Here is a 20,195-nt window from a genome sequence, read left to right as displayed (position 1 = left end):
TTAAACTATTATAATTGGCTAAAAATCTAATTTTTTATACATGTCATCCTATAGTGCAATTTTGAAATTATCTATCGCTTTTAATTAAATTTTAAGAAATTGAAAGTCGTTTAAAATATGTTTTCGGATCACGTCACATGAAATGCACCCGGATCCTCGACACATTCTTATTCAACGTTTTGGGATTTGGATTTGAGTTGCATGAAATGCACACCCGAATTTAGGAAGGTAAAATTATTAAGGAACGCGCCTAAAGAGTCTAACGTGTTATTAACTTTGCGGGAGGCCATGAAAATTCGCTAAACGGCACGTCCCGAATTCTAAACATTTTAAAAGAAGTAATTAAAGAGGGCCACGCGATTTGTGATTTTATTTGGCACGGCGCACCTCAAATTATTTTAAGGCCAACCTAAAAGAACTATGATTTTCTATTAAGTATTGTCTCTAAAGGGCCTAATAGATTGATATTACGAATTAATTATTATTAAAAGCAATAGAAGGTTCGGGCCTCAAGATTAGGTTCAAATTTGAACAAGAGCAATTCCTAATGTTGGAAATCCCTTAGTTCAAACCTGCCACCTAAATTGAAAACCCACAACTTATATTACAATTTGAATCAAGGGCCCTATCTAAGGCCCCTAGCCTACTGGGTTTCGAAATTGGCCCAAGGCAAAACAAGACAAATGACTCCAGGGCCGTATAGTGCTGGGCTTGAAGATCAGCCCAAGTGGAGGATATTCCTGGAGGTCTGCAGGGCTGTCAAAATGCTTTAACGCAAAGGCCATACACTTTGGGCTTGTTGTTACACAACTGGCCCAAATTTTAATAAGAGCCTGTTATGTTGGGGGTTCCGCATTTAATCTCAAATCAGTCCACCAATTTGTACATGTAAACTAGTTCATCCTATTGGGCTTTTTATCATATGACCAAGCCCAGGTCTCACAAGACACAAGCTGTCCAGTTTTACTTCATGAATAAGCCTAAATGCAATATCAATTTCAATTTGGCCTATTAAACACTTTGTTAACGAGTGGACAGTTATTCTAGTCAGAAATCCGTTAATTTTCAAATTAGGCAATCATGCACAATTCAAGTGATATGCATATTGACAACTAATAACCTGGAAATCTAACAGCCTGCATTTTAAAACATCTAAATTATGGACGGATAATTCAGAAGTAACTACTAATATCCTTTCTGATTTTTAACAAACTCCAAGAGAGGCCTTCAATGGTTTAGTAATGGACATACATGCTGTCTCCAGATTTTAATCGAGCCAATACATTCTAATCCTTGTGATAAACTAAACTAATATCATCAAGTCACATCATGTTTTGAGTTTGATTATCGAACATAATAACAAGACTAACACGAATTGAGCCTAACACTGTTCAACAGGGCATTTATATGGTTCTATAGCATCCAACAATTCGGTTAAAACACAGTCCACACAGTCCTATCAATGTACATGATATACTGTCCAAATGAATACAAAAGTGAATTGTATTTAAACAAAGGTAAAGTACAGCTTGCACTTCAATTCTTCTTCCAATTTGATTATATATTGGACTCACATTCATAAGTCATTTGAGGCTGAAACAAGTACCTGGAATTTGAGGTAAAATAAAAGGTGAAGATCAGCCCCAGACAACAGCAGCACAGCAGATACAATTCAGCAGGGGATCAGCAACTTTAACAGAGAAGCCAGGAGCAAAATAGAGTGCGGCAAATTTTCACAATCGAACTTCAAACTTCAATCGACCAAAAACAAAACAGAGCTGAACTGAAAATGCAGGAACAGAATGCAGGAACAGAACTTTGAATGTGAAATTCAGTTGCTAAACTGGATATGACAGTAGATCTATGGACCGTGAAGCTATTTTTGGTTGAGTTTTCTAGGATTTCTCTCTAAGATCTAATGTTTCTACAACTCTACTATCTATTTCCACCAGAATTGTTTTTGGAGTTTCCAGATTTCTCTAAGCTTCTAAGATTTGAATTTTTGAATCTTTTTTCAGATTTTGGATCTCTAAAATTTCTAGACCTTATGGGGAGTTTTCAGATGCTAAAAAACTTGTATTGTAAGGCAAGGTATTGCCCTTTTATAGACAAAGTCTAGGGCAACCTTCAGATTTTCATTTACACCTAAGCCCCTCTTTTATTTTCAAATTTTAGCTAGTTAGTCCCTTATTTGTTGGCTTGTTGCCCAAGTTACACTACTAAGTCTCTGAAATTCTAATTGGAACCCCATCTAGAAGGTTCTAGGGGGTTCCAATTCAGTTACTGCACTATTTTCTTATTAAGGAATACCTACACTACCCTTGAATTCACCCTAAAATTACTAACCTAGTCAAACTAAATCCCCAGCCCTGTTAACTTGGTCAAAACTGACCATAGTTAGTCAAACAAGGGCTGGGAATATTCAGCTATATCCAAACCATAAAAAAAACCTAAAAATTGAACTAATCAATCTAACTAATCAAAATTGGAATTCAATTCTAACGAACACTGTTACAAAAATAATCAAGCTACTATCAATTAAAACAAAAACTAAAACTCACACAAAATAATAAAAAAACAAACAGAATGAAGTGGAACAGTATGAACATAGCAATAGCAATTAAAAAATTAACACAAGAAACTAAAAGAAAAACAAAACAAAGAACAAAAAGAAAACAAAAGGTAAGCGAACTTACTGATTTCGATTCAATCTTGACTAACTTCGAATCTGGTAGGTCTCTTGGAATTATTTGGACTATAATCATCCTTAATCATGTGTTTTCAATGAGAAACCACATGATTAAGGGCTATTATAGCCCAGAACTCAAGTTCCCCCAATTTACAAAATTAGGGTTCTAGGCTCGATTTCGATCTAAAATTCGAGGACTTTGGGCGAGATTCGAAGGAAACCAGTTAGGGGTTTGGGAAGAGGGAGGTGAGGAGAGTCTGGGGTGTGAATTTGGTGTCAATTGGAGGTGGTGCCGCCGGACACGGCGGAGCCGGCGGCCACTGTTTCGAATATTCGACAAGCTAGGGTGGATTTTGAAGAAAACGGAAGGTGGATATGGAATGGGGAGGTGAAGAGGAATCCATGGTATAAATTTGGGAGTCATCGGAGAATCGCCGCCGGCAGAGGCGATTTCCGGCCGGCGGCGGACGGCGGAGGGACGGCGGCGTTAGGGGCTTTCCGGTGAGGTCTGAGAGAGACGAAGGTAGGGGGTCCTGAAGGGGGGTGGTGTCGTTTGGACACATTTATATTAAGTGATGGGGACTTCTCAACCGTCAGATTAAAAAACCTAGACGGTTGAGATTGATTTGAGTCAAAACGGTGTCGTTTGGAGTAGTTAAAGGCTGGACCGGGTGGGGTATTTTTTGGGCCTGGACTGTGCGTAGGTTGGTATCAGGGGTTGGGCTGGTGAATTAATATTGGCCCAATGCTTATTCTTTAAAACAGGCCTGCCTTTCTTTTCTTTATTTTTTGTTTATTACTTTTTTTTTAATTTTAAAAACTAAAATAAAATTGAACCTCACAATCAATTCAAACTACCTAATTAAGCTACAATTAGCCTAATACTAATTTAAAGGAAATTAATAAACCTAAAAACTAAAATTAAAATCAAACAAAACAAATCAAAGTTTCTTTATGATTTTCTTTGTATTTTGTAAAGCCTAATTACTAATTAGTCTAAAAATATGCAAAATTAAATCCTAAATGCTCATGCAATATTTTTATATTTTTTATGAATTATCATGCACACACAAATAAAAATACACACAAAGTTACGCAATTAAATCCTAAAAATCAAATAATAAAAGAAAAATCCTAATTCTAAGAAGTCTATAGGAATAATTCAAGCGAGGCAAAAATCACGTGCTCACAATTGTGATCGCGAAGGGTAGTTTTGGGCCGACCCAAAAGTGTTATATTTCAAGATTTTTAACCATTCTTTCATAGTTTGAGTCCTAGAGTTAGAGAGAGGCGATTTTGCTTGGAGATTTTCATATATGACTTCGGGGTAAGTGATTATTTTTACTTAATTTTTATATTATTTCAAGAATTTACATGAATTATTAATACCCAAAATATGAAATTTTGTGATGGAATTTGGGGTTTGGACTACACTTTAAGAGAGTGTATTTGAGGATTTGAGTACCAATTTGGACTAGGTCTTGAAATCTAATCATATATATGGACTCGGCATGTTATAAAACATTAGATTTTAGTATTGGTTCTAAATTTCGTGCATTTGACCCGGGTTGACTTTTGTTGACTTTTTGAAAATTCATCAAAGATAGAAGCTTTATCCATTAGAATTGATTTGTATGGCATTGGTTGGCTAATGTTTGGCTAGATTTGAGCCGTTTAGAGGTGATTTCTCAAGAAAATGCGATTTTGAAGTTTTAGACCAGCCCAAATAAGGTAAGTGTCTTGCTTAACTTTGGTTGAAGGAATTTTTCTAATAAGTAGTATTGTTTGCTACATGTCAGGATTATGTATATATGAGGTGACGAGCGTATATACATGTGTCATGAGTATTATTGCTCATGGTAGATTCTAGATTACCTTATGCCTTGTTTGATTGTGTGTTCTACTTGATTCTATGTTTTACTCAATTGATTGACTACGCGAGCACAATAAATCATGCTAGAGTTAATGTTGAGGTTAATGGTTCCTTATTTTGAGCAGGATGAACTATTTTTGAGATTGTTCCTATACTTGCTTTAGATGTAGTCACACGTATGTTACGAACACGCATCCATACTTGTTACTCTTGTATTATGCTTTTAATTGATGTATGACTACTTGAGATTCCTTACCCGTGTTAAAGACTCTGATTCGATTTTGATGCTTATTTGGTCATGATGATTATTTGGATGACGTATTATATGTTGGGTCCGTGGTCATATGTACATATAGGCATACATCCTACCTACGGATCATACGGTGTATACATGCATACATCCATGCATAATTATTTCTCTTTCCATGTGCATCATATATGTTTATCATTCATTCATATGCATATATCACTGTATATGGTTTGCGGACATGGACTGAGGTGATGACATGAGGTTTCTGCCTTGCAGATATTGGGATTTTATTACTGATTGAGCATGAGGTCTTTGTCGTGCAGTGACTCTGATGTGATATTGATTGTGGCACATGAGTTGTCTGTGCAGCACATGAGTTGTCCATACGATTGTTATGATTATGGCACATGAGTTGTCCGTGCAGCGGGTGAGTTATCCGTGCAGTTGTTATGATTATGACATGTGAGTTGTCCGTAAAACACGTGAATTCTATGTGCAGTTTTTATGATTATGGCACGTGAGTTGTCTGTGCAGCACTTGAGTTATTCATGCGGTTGTTATAATTATTGGCGCATGAGTTGTCTGTGCGGTTGTTATAATTATTGGCACGTGAGTTATCTGTGCAGCACATGAATTGTCCGTGCAGCTATGTCACATGAGTTATCTGTGCCTCGTATGGATATGGTGCCATCTCCCTTGGGTCGCCCTCTCATGTTTTTCTATTGATGACGTACACGCAGGTTGTGAAAAATCGACGGATTTTTCGTTGATTGTAATGTGGATCCTATATGATGAGTTATTGAACATAAAGGTGGAAGCTTGGCCTTTCGAGTAATCCTTGTGCATATTCATGTATTTACATGCATATTTCATGCGTATCATCTACCTATTTGTATTTTACATATGTACGAGATTTGTTAGTGAGTTGTTGGACATTTGGAGAGTGTTTGGATTGATGTAAAAAGAGATTTATTATCATACATTAAAATGTTAGATTCATAAACATGGAATTTGAAAATTGATACAGAATTGGATCATTGTTATGTACAGACTTTACATTCATGTATGAGTAATTGAACACACATTACTTGGTGCACATCTCTTTGTGTACGGAGTTGGTGCAAGTTGTATTTGCTTGATATGTTTAATTGGCAAAGCTTGTTTATTACCCTTACCCAGTTGTGCACCTTTATTATTAATGTTCGTTATTTCGTGGCTGTCTTTTTTGGATACTTCTCTATTGTACATGTTATTGAGCTACACAGGTTATTTGAAGATCTTTTTGACTTAAAAACTTTGTCACTAGTTCACCGAGTTTGGCCAAAATACATATTTGAGTACATGGGGCATGTTGTACTCATACTACACTTCTGCACTGTAGATCTTGGAGCTGAGCTACTGTGGATGACGAAGCCTAGAATTGAAGGCATACCAGCATTTCAGATTCAAGCTACCTCTTGTTCATGGTAGTTAAGGACTTAAGATTTTTTTATGTAAACTTCAAACTGATGTTGTATTTATCTTCGTACCAATCTGTAAATCTAAATCTTAGTGGCTCATGACTTGTACTACCAGTCATTGGGATAGTTGTATTGATTGTTCGCATTCTTATTTATTATTCTTGTTAATTTCTCATTAGAGTAGCATCTTGTATTTTGGGCTTACCTAGCAGGTTGGTTTAGGTGCTATCACGACTTGAAGGGATTTTGGGCCGTGACATATGACTTTGTATGTATTTTGTATGTGTTTTGTATATATTCATACAAAAAATAATACGGCTATAGCAGAATACAACTTTCATACAAATTTCATGCGGCTATAGTACATCTTTAATAAAAATTTCATACTTAAATATAACTTTATGTAAAAGAGAGTATTTATAACTTAAATGCAAATTTCATACAATCATTCATATAGCATAAAACTTATTTACAACTTTCATTCCATATTCATATAAAAAAATACAACTACAACAGAATACAACTAAATAGAGTTTTCAAGCAAATTTCATACAACGATAATACTACTTTATATATTTTTCCTCTCCGAGTTTAAATCTAAAAATTCTTATAATCTTTATCAAATACCCTAAAAATTGAGATATAACCTCTAGAGAATATACCCGATTGTTTGCAGCGTCACCCAATTAAAACAAATAATAATTTTAAAAAATCCGAATTCAAAATTAAATCTTCGAAACTTTTTGATGGCTATCAATATATGGGGAGGCAACAGACAAGAATTGATTCGCCGATGACAAGTGATAACGTCAAATTCATTATTGAATTCTTTGAAAAAGAAAGCAAAAAGGAAATGAGAAAAGAGAAGAGAATCATGGAAGATTAAACAAAAATAGGGCAGAAGAATGGAGAGAGAGAGAGAGAGAGGGGAGGGGGGGGAGGAGGGAGGGAGGGACAAAGAGGGAAGGGAGATTATTAAATGTGTGAAATTTATTTACCAAATTAAAATGCTGCGATCAAGGGATACTCAATAGTACTAATTTGAATAGAATTAGTAAATTGTATGTTTACTTGTACGTAAGCTAAAACCTCAATTGTGAGGGTAAAGCTAAGTAAAAATCTCGAATGAACTTGTCTTGTATGTGCCCAACTTAATAGTCTAGCCCAAAAATATTTGGAGTGTTGATCCAGTAAAATTTTGATGTCTACTATATCATACAAAAAAAATATGGGAGCAGTTTTCATTCTCAGTATTACATAATGAGCTAGTCTGATCATCCACAATACCTCATCTAGCTAGCCTATCTTTAGTTTATAACCTTTGCCATATTTTCTCAATATAAATATCCACCTTTGGGATCCAATATTACAGACAAGCCCTCTCTAAGGCACTTTATGAAAGTCACATCTAATATTTGTGCATATCATCCTGATAGAGAATCTATGTAGTGCCAAAAATGAACTTTCCCTGTACCTAGCCTCATGTGCATAGTTCGAGCTTCCAATAGTTTTTGTACCATCCATGATGCTTGCTTAGCAGTTGTAGCTCGGATAGATCTGCTCTTACTATAGTAGATGTGTACCCAATGAATTTACAATTTGTCTTTTGTCCTACATAGATTTCAAAGTAGCTTAAAAATTACAGGTTTGTTCCATGTTTTGATGTCTAATATGTTTAATCTTCGTACTAATTGTGGAATGCAGAATCTATCCCAAGTAATTAAAGCTTTGTTACTCATCTCTACCCCTCATGTCCATAATAATTTCCTGCATGTGCTTTCAATCTCATTACAATCTTCTTAGGCAATATGAAAATTTGTGACCAAAATGTCTGTACAGAGAAAAAGACACTCCTGATGAGCTGAAGTTTACAAGCATAAGTAAGAAACTTGAAAGTCCAGGATGTCACTCTATTTAAAATATTCTCAACTAATTGTTGACACTGACCAACAGAGAGCCTTTTTGTACACAATAGAATTCCTAAATATCTTATGAGAAAAGAGAAGCCAAGTATGTATAGTATTTTCAGCTGTCCGAATGAGCAAACACCATCAAAGTATACTGAGACTTATCAAGATTAGCAATTAAAACACCACCAAAGTATACTGAGACTTGTCAAGATTAGCAATTAATTATAAAAGCTTTGAAATGTACGAAACAAGAGATGAATTGATACCACATCACCCCTACAATATAGTAAAAGGTCATCTGCGAACCCTAGTTGTATGATATTTATATTTTCACAACTAGGGTGGTAGTTAAAATTAGGCTGCATTCTCAAGATCAATCTTTAGCATAATACCCCTTTCTTTCCATAACCTTTCACTAGTTCATGACTAAGTTTGATATATTATCCATAATGATTCTGCCAAGTAGATTGGCTCTAATCCACAAAATACACCATCGCATATTGTATTTTGCTCATTAATATCTTGGAGACTATTTTGTACAACAAGAGAAAGGTCTAAATTACTTGATAGTAGTGGGATTCTGAACTTTAGGGACCAGTGTGACTGCTGTGCAATTGACTGATGGTTTGTAGATATGTTTAGCAACAAAAAATTTCAGCACTGCATCACTTAATTTCTCTCTGAATAATGGGTATGACTTGTTGAAAAAGATTTTATTATACCCAGCACACCCTGGAACGTTTTAGTCATCAATTTCTTTAAGTGCCAAATAAACTTTCTGTCTAGTAACTAGCGCAATTAAGTGCAGTTGTTGATAATTGGACCTTCCTTCATAGTGCTAGATGAACTTAGGCTTGACAGTCCCGAATTTCATACCCGTATGGAACTTCGAACCAAAATGAACGTAAGAAGCAACAATTGTGCCAATATTATCCATCACTTTTTGTAAAACTTACGCATAAAGATATCCAAAACATAGTGAAATTAAAATACCATAGTGCACCAAGAACCAATCTTTTGAAAACATAAATTGTTATTGTCCCCAACACACACATAATATATATTTCACTTACAATTTGATTTGGACTGTGGGTCATACTGACAAGTTTAAACGTCAATAACATATCCATAAGATAAAATAAACATGTCACAGCATATCCCAAAAGCTAGCAAATAACACATGACCTTGAGGCGGAGCGATACAGAAGAAGGCAAAACACCTTAAGAAAGCAGAACAAAGGAGCGATACAAAATAAGGCAAAACAAAGGAGCACAACTAATTAGAATTAAGTTAAAAGCAAATTAGGAGAAATAATAAAACAGAAGGCGGCAAAGCACCTTTAACATTGGTCTGGGAAAAAACAAAGTAGGTTATAGGTTGATGATTTGGAGTTAAAATAGAAAAAAAGACAAAAGGCTAAAATAGATGTGGAGTAATAAATTAGGACATAATTGGAAAGAAAAATAGGAAACAAGCCCACCACTCCAAATCGACTGGTTTAAAAAATAGTACTTTTCATTGTTCTGAAACAATGGATTAAACAATACAATACAATCAATTTTAATGAAACAATCAAAACAAATATTGTTTTAGAATAACAATACAGTACAACGAGGAACAACCGTCCAAACAAGTTGTAAACTACTTAAAGAGTCACTATATAATTTTGTAACCAAAAAGTCTTTCAACTTTGCCTTTGCCTACATATCGTAGAAAAATATCTCCTTTATTTCCTCCTAGTTATTTTACAAGATACTTCAGCAAAGTTGAATTACTTTCTTATTAGAAAAATATGTTTAACGACTCTCTAGGCGAAAAAAGAAGTCAAATAACATTGGTAATGGCTAATATCTCCAACACCATTAACCATAAATCTGGACAGCAAAGAGAAGAGAGAACACATGTTTCCAGTATGAAACAACACCTACAGCCTGATGATCGTTAAGCAAAAAGAAACATTAGTGTCTATAACTGTACTTTAATTTTGTCCAGCTGCTATTTGTTTGCTCTTCATTTGGTTGTACAAGAGGATTTCCCCTGAAAACAATATAGAAAAGCTACAACCATACAACACGTTATACATCATCAAACACTTGAAAGGCCACCTGAGGCTATATACTTTGGATGATTAACGACAAACTTCATTATATTATGGCTATTTAGTTCCAGACTTAGCAGCAAAATACAATATCATGTTTAGTAAGGGACAATGATGGATTCTATAATCTCTTGGAGTGGAGCCAGCTCCTTCTTGTCAATCAGTCCAAATTCCTACAAAATAAACATACCAATTGTTAATATCCATGGTAATTAATCCACATAAAAATGCTAAAAGCACCACAAACAATTTTCATTCATATGTAGGCGTTCGCAGAAAAAACAGCTATTCCCTTCATTGCAATCCCATGCATTCCAGTACTAGTAGTCTGGATAAGGTAGTGCTAGAAGCTTTGTTGTGGAATTAGGATAGCATGACGGAAGAGCTACCAGAAACTAGAAACAATAGGTTTTATGATTTATGTCCTCTGCGAAAGATCTAATCCTGAAAATACCACAGATGCCCTGAAAATTGTGCTGCATAATCTTCCTTCCAGCAGGAAAAATAGATCCAAACGAATAACAGAAGCAGACTCCAGGAACATTCTACATTTCTGCCACATCTTAGTCTAATGATGAAAACATTTATACTTTATGTTCTTTCAACAATTCTATACTTATCCGCTGAAAGAAAAAACGTAAGTCTGTCAGGAGAAGGCCTACGTCAACCAACCCATCTAAAGGGAAAAAATTACTTCCATCTTCCTTCTTTCTACACACCCGAGAACCACTACTCTTCCTGAAACAAACCAGGTTTCTTAAGCGGACCAGATTCTATTTATTTATCTTTTATCTCAACCGATCCCTAATTTTATCCATAGAACACACACCTTGTGAATTTGCCTAGCTATTGATGATTTATTTTCTTGAGAATATAAACTTAGATGACTCACCTTACCCACTTCTACATATCATTATCACCGTTTTAAACAGCATGTTTAGAATAAATAGGTTAAGAAGATCTAATCCTGCTATATTTGAGAGTCATCCATTATTCACTGCTTAAAATCATTTCCTCATGACCAGTCGTACCTTGGTCAACAACAAGCAAAGCAAGCAAGCAGATGATGAAAACTAGTGAATGACAGACATCCGGAGGAAGACACAAGTTTTTCCCCTTAGTTGGAATATTCAGATTTTAATCCTTTAATTTTCTGTCAGCCGATGAAGATACATAATCCTTTATGAAACACATGATACAAATTTTTCAGATGATACTAAAATAATAAGTTTAAGAAGTACAATCTCAAATCTCGGTTGAATCTACATTAGGTTGAAAGGATAAAGTTAGAGAAAATTTAGACAAGGGGGAGGGGAGAGAAAGAGGGATGTAGTACTCAGATCTGAAGATTAAAAAACAAAAGAAAAGAGAGAGAACACTACCACTTGAAAAGCTAAACAGAGATTACCAGGCAAAATAAAGAAGATAGCATGACATCAATTTGGACAGATGCATGAAATGAGCATGTTTTCAGGCATTGAAAGAAAGAAAAACCAGTATTGTGCACAAGAAAGAAATTCAGAGAACTCACATGGGTGAAGAGTATGAAATGCTTAAAGCATGTATTCAAATGGGCCTCCTCCTTAAGACTCACGATTTTCTGAAAATGGGAGTGATAGATATGTGCATATACACGAAAGAGGCGCTTAAAAATTGTCTTCACGACATCCTTGAAGTTAGATGGAAATGGTGCACCTACAAATTGGGCATAGAGAATTAATGACAAAAGGTATTAGCGTAGTCCAAACAAAGATGGAAAGAGAATTGATATCAGTAAGCTAGAATATCTCATCACGCCCGGCCCAGCCATCCACTTCCAATCCCAGACACTGCCACCACACCCCCTCTCCCAACAGAACCAAGTCAAAAGTAAACAATTGAAGCAATGTATTGTTAAAAGCGAAGGGAAATAAGATTTATTTTTTGTTTATTTTTCTTTTGAATGGGGATGTGGAATAAAGGGGCCCCTCCAACATATTTTTTATCCGTCACAACTTCACTCGGCCCCGAGACCAAGAAGTTGACTTTAATACTCCCTCCGTTTCAATTTATGTGAACCCATTAGACTGGGCACGGAGTTTAATTGAAGAGAGAAGACTTTTGAACTTGTGGTGTAAAATAAGGCACATTATATTTTGTGTGGCTATAAATCATTGCATAAAGGTAAATGGTTTCCAAATAAGGAAAGGGGTCATTCTTTTTGGCACGGACTAAAAGGCAATAGGTTCAAATAAATTGAAACAAAGGTAGTATTATACTAGTATCTTTTTTGAGAAGTGAAAATTTTACTAAACAAAAGTAGAACCATACTACTTGAAGTAAAATGATGACAGAGTAGAAAAGTAGAATGATAATAAAGTAGTTTTTAGTTGGTTTGATGAGGAGGAATTAGATGATAAGTGAAATGAGAGTTACTAAATGAGATTACACTCTTGAAATGTGTGGGAGTAACACCGCATCTTAATATTTTAGATGAGTGTCGAACATTTGATGCCTTCCAAAATAAAAACTGTGTACTTACCGAGCCTCTGAGGAAATATAGATTCGTCATCCAATTGAGTTTCAATCCAGTCCATCAAATACTCAACGTATTTTGGAGCCGAAACTTCAATAGGCTTCTTAATTTGTACACCATCAGCCCATCTGTACTCATACCTAAAATCAATATGTGAAGAAGTCAGGAAGACTATGTGAAGTTTTCTCCTCTTGAAACATAAAAGAACAACACCATAAGAAACTTCTATTGTCTATTGTTTATTTTTCTTCTTCTTGAGCCGAGGGTCTTTCGGAAAGAGCCTCTCTACCCCTCCGGGGTAGGGGTAAGGTCTGCGTACACTCTACGCTCCCCATACCCCACTTGTGGGATTTTACTGGGTTGTTGTTGTTGTTGTCGTTGTAGACTATTAATCAAAGTCGGACTTGATTAAGGAGGAATGAGCATTCACAGGGTTAAGATGACCAGCAAAATAAGTAACTTTCTTTGTAAAGATGCAGCGGAAAATGCAATTCACCAATAAATAATGAAAGACAAACAGAAAAAACATATGATGAAGAAAAAAAAAGGTCTAGACTTCTATTCTTCTTTTTTTTTTTTTAGTAAGTAATAAAGGTCTAGACTTCTGGCTGCAGCATTAAGTTTAAATGGTAAGAGTAAGATATTGAACTAGAAGGAACAATTGTGTTGATGTACGTCCAAATATTAATTATTTAAGCTTTTTATGACAATAAGCAGCCTTCATACATCCAAACCGTTCATTTGTATTCTGCTTCCTCTTTGCGATAAAGAACCACACTGATCAACTCAACCAAACCAGATCCAATTATTATTAGGTTCTTCTGGATGAATAGTGCAGTTTCAATACAGAGATCAAGAATTAATTCACTTTACCAAACTGTTGATGAAACAATAATTAGTAGCTCACACAGTGTTAGTTCATAATTAATACATATTGGTAACTTCATCGATTAGTGTGTCTGTTCGGTGAACTTAAAATGCTCATTGTTTAAACGATTTCTTATAACTTGCCAGCTACAGGTACTTATTACCTAATCAAAAAAAATTACCAGCTACAAGTGGCAGCATTTTCAAAGGCAGCACATGTAGAAAAGCGCCAGGATCAGCTGGGGTTCTAAACGCAAAGTGCAAAGTGTGTGCTTTAGCAAATAAATGCACATATGAAGAAAAAAAGAGAAATCAGTCGATCAATTAATCAACTATCCCTAAATCCCAGATTTTTGTTAGAGTCGAATATATAAATTCTCTATATCGACTCACTCAATTCAACTCCATTTCATTCCAATACCAAATAGTCTGTCTTTTAAAGCAAGTTAAAAGATCCGTAGAACTATAAATTCTCTAAATCTCACATTTATCTCTACATGGCCATACAAGTTTCTAACCAAATAGAAAGATTTCTGACAAATACCAAACCTAATATAAGAGTAACAACAACTTACTCTAAAACAGTTACCATCGCCTAATAGGTCCTTTATTTTCATTGTGTTCTATTCTTAGTAAAATTTACAATGATTCCAATAGATGGTAAGTCTTTTGAGACACCTTTCCTCAATATGATTTTCCATGAACCTTGTCCCTTTTATCACCTTCAACCATTATGTATCAGTGCGTATGGAGGTCTACACAGGACATGGCCAAAACATCTCAAGTGATTTTCTCTAATTTTATCGTCTAAGTATGCTACTTAGACCCTTTTTCAAATGCAATCATTTCTGATCTTTTCTAATCTTGTACAACTGAACGTCCATCTTAGCATCCGCAGTTCAATGATATTCATTTTATGGGTTGATTTGACCTTAAGAAGAATAACATTCCCTCCCATATAACATTGTTGGTTGTGTAACCTTCCTTTAGGATGTCTTTCATTTCTAAGGAATGGAGCAAATTGCAATTAGTTGAAGCATGTGAAATGAAACCATGTCAATCAAGCGCAACTTTTTTTAAATTTCAAACACATGCGTAGACCCATTTAAGCATTACAATCATATTTTACTACTATGTAGTTTTCTTATATTAGATTTTCAATTATACTTACCAATCACTTGCCATAATGTTTCCTTAAGAATTAATGTATCGTGTTGTGGACCATATTTACTATTTACTGTCACTCTCTTCAAGACAGAGATTATAGGACCATATTTACTATTTACTGTCACTCTCTTCAAGACAGAGATTATAGGCGCTAAAGCGCACTAGGGAAGGGAGGGATAACTTAGTGGAAATGACCCCCCCCCCCCCCTCTCCAACCACAAATCCCCAGTAAGCAAAGTGGGAAGGGCCAATATTGGACTGCGGGGTGGGAGGGTTTAAGGTTGAAGTTTACTATATCCAAAAAAGTTAACACTAGTATTAAAATCATGAACTTAATGTGTGTCCTCTGCCTTTTTATTTGCAGAGATTCTTTTGGGGAACTAAAAGACAAATATCTTCCCACACAGAGTAGTAAATGATATGAAAAATATTTCAGATCAAACTTTCCACCTAGCCTGATGAATAAGAATCATAATCAGTTAATAACATCATCTCAATATTTATCTTTTGGGAATTAAACCTCAAATGTGCAAAAACGTATCATCTCTTTGTACCATTGACCATTAATTAATGTACATGCTCATCTTTACTCTGACTGTTGGTCAAAGAAGCACTGTAGCATCCTCTCTCATTTCCGAACAGCTTGCAGCACATATGGAAAGTACTTCAGCAACCATGATTTATTTTGCAAGAACTCTCTGCAGGCCTCTTTCAAGCTGATCAAACTGATCGTGCTTCCGATCAGAGATTCATGTGGTATCGAATACCAGACCACAGATTTCCTTTCATGTAATTTTAGAAGGATATTTTCATTAATTTCCCACAGTTGCCTATGGAAGACCAATGCAGATTCATAGTAATAATTCTTCTTAACTGGCTCAGTTCTTGTTTATTAGCACCTAGATAATTTAACTCCACATAGAGGATAGCTTTGCAAAAGTTTAGAACATTCACCACTTAGTAAGATCTGATGAGAACTGAAATCATTTCATGTAAGTACAAATATCAATAGAGAAAGAAATGAGGGAATGAGTAACAGTAATTTTAACCCTTCTCAAATATTGCTAAGAAAAGCAACCTTTTTAATTATAAAATCAGAGAGCATCTAAATGAATTTTCCTTATTCTTATACATAACTGAACTACATAGCAAATAGTAGTTTGTACAAGTATCATCAAAGTCATTTACTGAACATACTTAGGGCCTGCAGTCATTGTAGGGCAGTTCTCTGGCGTACAGAACTCAGTCAGGGTGCCATAAAGTAGATTCACCTGGTTGAAGAAATCAACAGCTGGATATTGCAAGATAAAACCTCCATTCAGTTTTGAAATTTAGAGTAGCTTATCACAACAACTGAGCAAAGAAACATAATTAATGTGTACATATGTGTGTGTGTACTATAAGAGCAAAGAAAAAGTAATATATGCAGTATTTCACTTTCCACCAGCCTTTGAACTTGGTTACGGATATTAAGCCAATCTGCAAAAGCTGTTGTTAAATGTGAATTTAACACTTGGTGAAATTTCTTCTCTATGGTAAATTCATGTGGCATTTAGATTGGCCCAGAAAGATAAAGATCAAAGTACTGCATGATTTTGTGCAAACTATAATACAATACTCACACGAGCTTAAAACCTATCCCCATACTACACCTGTAACCTAGAATTAACCTAAATACTCCTGCAACACCCTCAATCTTAAACCTAATTCATCAAGGCATTGAGTACAAGGGGAAGAATTTGAAGTTTTCTGCTCAAATTGAACTAAACCATGGAGAATATATCTGGATGATTGGAAGTTCTGAAAGTTTTAAGTCATATATAGATTTATCAGAAGAAGAAAAAAGTCATATGTGATCTCTTCCAGGATATATATTGAAAAAGTATAAGAATTATAGAGAACTTCTATAGATAAATGACAAATTTTTGGGACAGTCAGAAGAAAGTTCAGCAGTTAGTTTGGGGTAGATAACGTATCTTTCTTTGACATTTTTAACGTCCTTTTTCTTTTTGGCTATTTAGTGCGACTGTTCTTCCGCAACAGATTAGGCCTGCAGCTAAAGGGCAATAGTGAATACAGCAATCACTTGTGCTGTTTGTGTCCGAGAACATTAAGACACACAAATAGAGCTAAAATTGGGATGCTAGAAACCGACATGCAAGCAGAGGCGTAGCTAGGATATGAAGCTTATGACAAACATTAAGACAAATACAAAGTTTGAACCAAAGCTATTGGGTTCGGCCAAACCCGTAATCGAAAGCTCTAGCTCCGCCCAGCATGCAAGTGCATAAAAGATAGAGAGGTGGAGAGGGAGAAAGATTACTGTTGACAGCAAGCCATTCATTAATATCTTCGCCTGGGGGGAGCCTTACAGCCTCTCTCAAGTTTCCACTACCTAACGTGGCATCAATATGCTTCCTTAACTGTGCCCCCTGCAATAGCAGAAAAGGAGAACAACATAAGGAAGATGACCTAGTTAATAGGGAAAATACTTTTCTTCTGCTCCACAGTTCATGGATCACATCAACTGTCTGACCAGAATAGAAATGTCCAGGAAGAATGATAAACTAGGAAGAAGACATAGAACAGATAAAAGAAAATTCATCCAGAAAAGCACAATCTGCAGTAAATTTGTTGATAAGGAACAATTACTGCCTTGGAACTGCATTAAACAAATGAACTTAACATGTTTTCATGATAATATGCAGGCTCTATAGCTTGAATACCAGAAATGATTAATCCAGTTGAAGATACAAGAGAATAATACCAAAAGGCTAGAGCCCGCCTAATAGTGCTCATCAACCCAATTGTGTATCTTTAGATATATCTGTAAATGCTTACAAGTTCAATATCTGCCACAAGGATCTAAACTCATAGCATGCAATACTCTCGAATGTTGAAACTAGCTTGAACAAAACTTATCATATCAAAATTTGAAGCTTAGATGTGCCTTAAGAGCTCCAAACACAATTTTGAAATGTTTATCAGAGTTATGACACTATATAATCCTTTTCAAAAAATAATTGATTTCATATCATCCTGATGCTTCTCTAACGAACAGAAAGCGTGCCAATCTATGCCACAAACCTTGCTAAAAAGAAACCAGATCTCATGAGAACCGAAAGCACAGATTTATCATAATATCAAAATTAACCACCTCGCTGGCCACATAGTTAATTAGGATGGCATTGACAAGACAAAATGACTTGCTCACTTAACATTCTAAAGTCCAATATTTTATATATCTCATTTGCAAAGTCGAAAGCTCCCTAAAATCAAATAATATTAACTTTTAAGGCCAAGCTCACCTAGTCACTGCCTCACTCTCCAAACAAGTAGAATAACTCTCGCAGGTCTCAAAATCCCAACTATCATGGTCAATCAATCATAAAAGCACATTAGCATGAAGATAGACACGCTAAGAATCGTTGAGAATTGGTCAAACATAGTTAGTCTGCCCTAAAGCTTGAAGGTTGCTCTTTCTTTGACAACCGAAAAGTTTCAGAAATTGGAGGCATTAACATCAACACGGTGATTGAATTAACACACAGGAAATAAGTACCCAAAGCACAAAAAAACTACAGGAGAATTCCTTCTCCTGGACTAAGAAATCGAGCAACCTTACTCCCTGAAGGTGCACTTTTTTTGGGCCGGAATGTTCTCTGGTTCCTATATAGAAAGAATAAACAATGTATTAGATGACAGATGCGCATGACTACAGACAACTATCCAGCCAAATGTGAAAGTGAGGTGCACTAAAAGTTAAAGCTCAACGCAACCACCGGCAACACATGAGCAAATTACACATTAAGCAGGTCAAACTAAAACCAGTAGAATTTCACACTGTATAAAGCAAATATATATATATATATATATATACATATATATATACATACTATATATATATATATATATATATACACATACTTGAAATAAAAATGCCAAGCTATAGTGTTCTCTTCATTAAGACGAACTCTTGAAGTTTCTTTTTATTTATTTATTTTCCTTTTACCATCTCTGGAATCCTTTGGTTCTTAAACCAATCAGGACAAGCAACCTATACATCTTTTACAAATGAAACTATGAAAAATATGATCCATCTACATGAATAATTTAGTAATTGGCAAAAATGTGAAAGGTTCCAATATATAGGCATGTTCAGCTTCACTACCAAATAAAGCAATGCAATAAGTTTGATTCATCTATACAGCAATAATCTTTTAAGAACAGAAAAACACATGACAGTAAGTTCCTTCAATTGACATTTCCAGCTTCATTGAAGAATAGGGTAATGGCAACGTCAAATACATGTCATGGAAATTTCAATCTCAAACCAGTTAAACAAAATGGTAATTATATATGTGTAGCATCAAAGCCACAGTAAAAAGAAGCTCCTAACAAATTCCATACATCTCAGGCGTATACACAGCTAACCCCAAAATGGCCAAAGGAATCAAGCATCCTTAAACCTCATCTAGCGTATCAGCATTCATTCAAACAAAAAATTAACACCTAAAAATCTAGACCAATATAACATTAGTAGGTCAAAATTTTTATTAAAGAAAAAACACAAGAAACACAAATATAGAAGACGAAAAAAAATCCAGATCAACGGATACCCTAAGTAGTAATCAGAGATCACTAAACATAGAAAAATCAGCACCCAATTTCCAGAAAAAGAAAATAACAATTCACAACATTCCCATAGAAACAAAGATTACAATTTTACCTTCCAAGACCAAAAAGACTCATGATTAATTTTAGATATTGGGAAAGAGAAATTCAAAAAAGTTTGGATCTTTGAAGTTTAAAGCTGCCCAACAGGAGGGGGGGGGGGGGGGTTTTATTTATTCGCGGGCGGGCAGTTTGCCTTTATTTTTCTCTATTTTCTAATGGAAGTAAGAGGAAAATGCTGTCTCTTCGCATCTGAGAGACTTAGAACATGACAGCTGAGCTGACACCTCCTAAACCTTAAAATGCAAAGCAAAAAGGAAAATTTAAATAAAAATAGTATGAAGTAATGGTTTGTTAAAGGTAAGTTTTTCTTTCAACTTTTTGAACCAAATTTAAATGTTTAAAAATGTATTTTGTTGTAGTAAATGGTAACCTTTCACATTTGAAATCTTCATAAAAATGATGGACAATGATAGAAAAAAAATTGTAATAATTGTGAAATATTTTCATACATGTTATAAATAGAATTCTATTTATGGTGAATGTCCATATTTAGAGAGATTCTAGGGTTTATTACTTGGTGGCTAAGTCACCATCTCCCTATAAATAGAGGGTTCTATTCCATTGTAATTCATCCGAAATTTAATAAGAATTTCCTCTCTCTCTTTCTCTGCAATATTGCTCTTGTTCT

The 20,195-nt window shown here is 35.1% G+C and overlaps 1 protein-coding gene across 2 annotated transcripts; it reads right to left on the bottom strand.

Annotated features, from left to right (window-relative positions):
* Positions 1 to 10,071: 10,071 nt before the first annotated feature.
* LOC109241570 (MOB kinase activator-like 1A) lies at positions 10,072 to 19,673 on the bottom strand. 2 transcript variants are annotated; one of them, XM_019408325.1, is made up of 7 exons: positions 19,560 to 19,673; positions 18,451 to 18,499; positions 17,154 to 17,262; positions 16,028 to 16,121; positions 12,803 to 12,936; positions 11,813 to 11,976; positions 10,072 to 10,454 (listed from the first exon to the last, which is right to left on the bottom strand). In XM_019408325.1, exons 1-7 carry the CDS (start codon positions 19,580 to 19,582, stop codon positions 10,380 to 10,382), a joined length of 648 nt encoding a protein of 215 aa, XP_019263870.1. In that variant the 5' UTR covers positions 19,583 to 19,673; the 3' UTR covers positions 10,072 to 10,379. The 2 variants fall into 2 exon arrangements, with proteins under 2 accessions (XP_019263870.1, XP_019263871.1); XM_019408326.1 differs by lacking the exons at positions 16,028 to 16,121; positions 18,451 to 18,499; positions 19,560 to 19,673 and having other exon boundaries at positions 17,154 to 17,256.
* Positions 19,674 to 20,195: the final 522 nt, after the last annotated feature.

This window comes from Nicotiana attenuata, unplaced genomic scaffold (genome assembly GCF_001879085.1).
Source record: "Nicotiana attenuata strain UT unplaced genomic scaffold, NIATTr2, whole genome shotgun sequence".
NCBI classification, from domain to species: Eukaryota; Viridiplantae; Streptophyta; class Magnoliopsida; order Solanales; family Solanaceae; genus Nicotiana; species Nicotiana attenuata.
The sequence above is the reverse complement of the archived record's forward strand: the minus strand, read 5'-3'. Positions and strand labels throughout refer to the sequence as shown.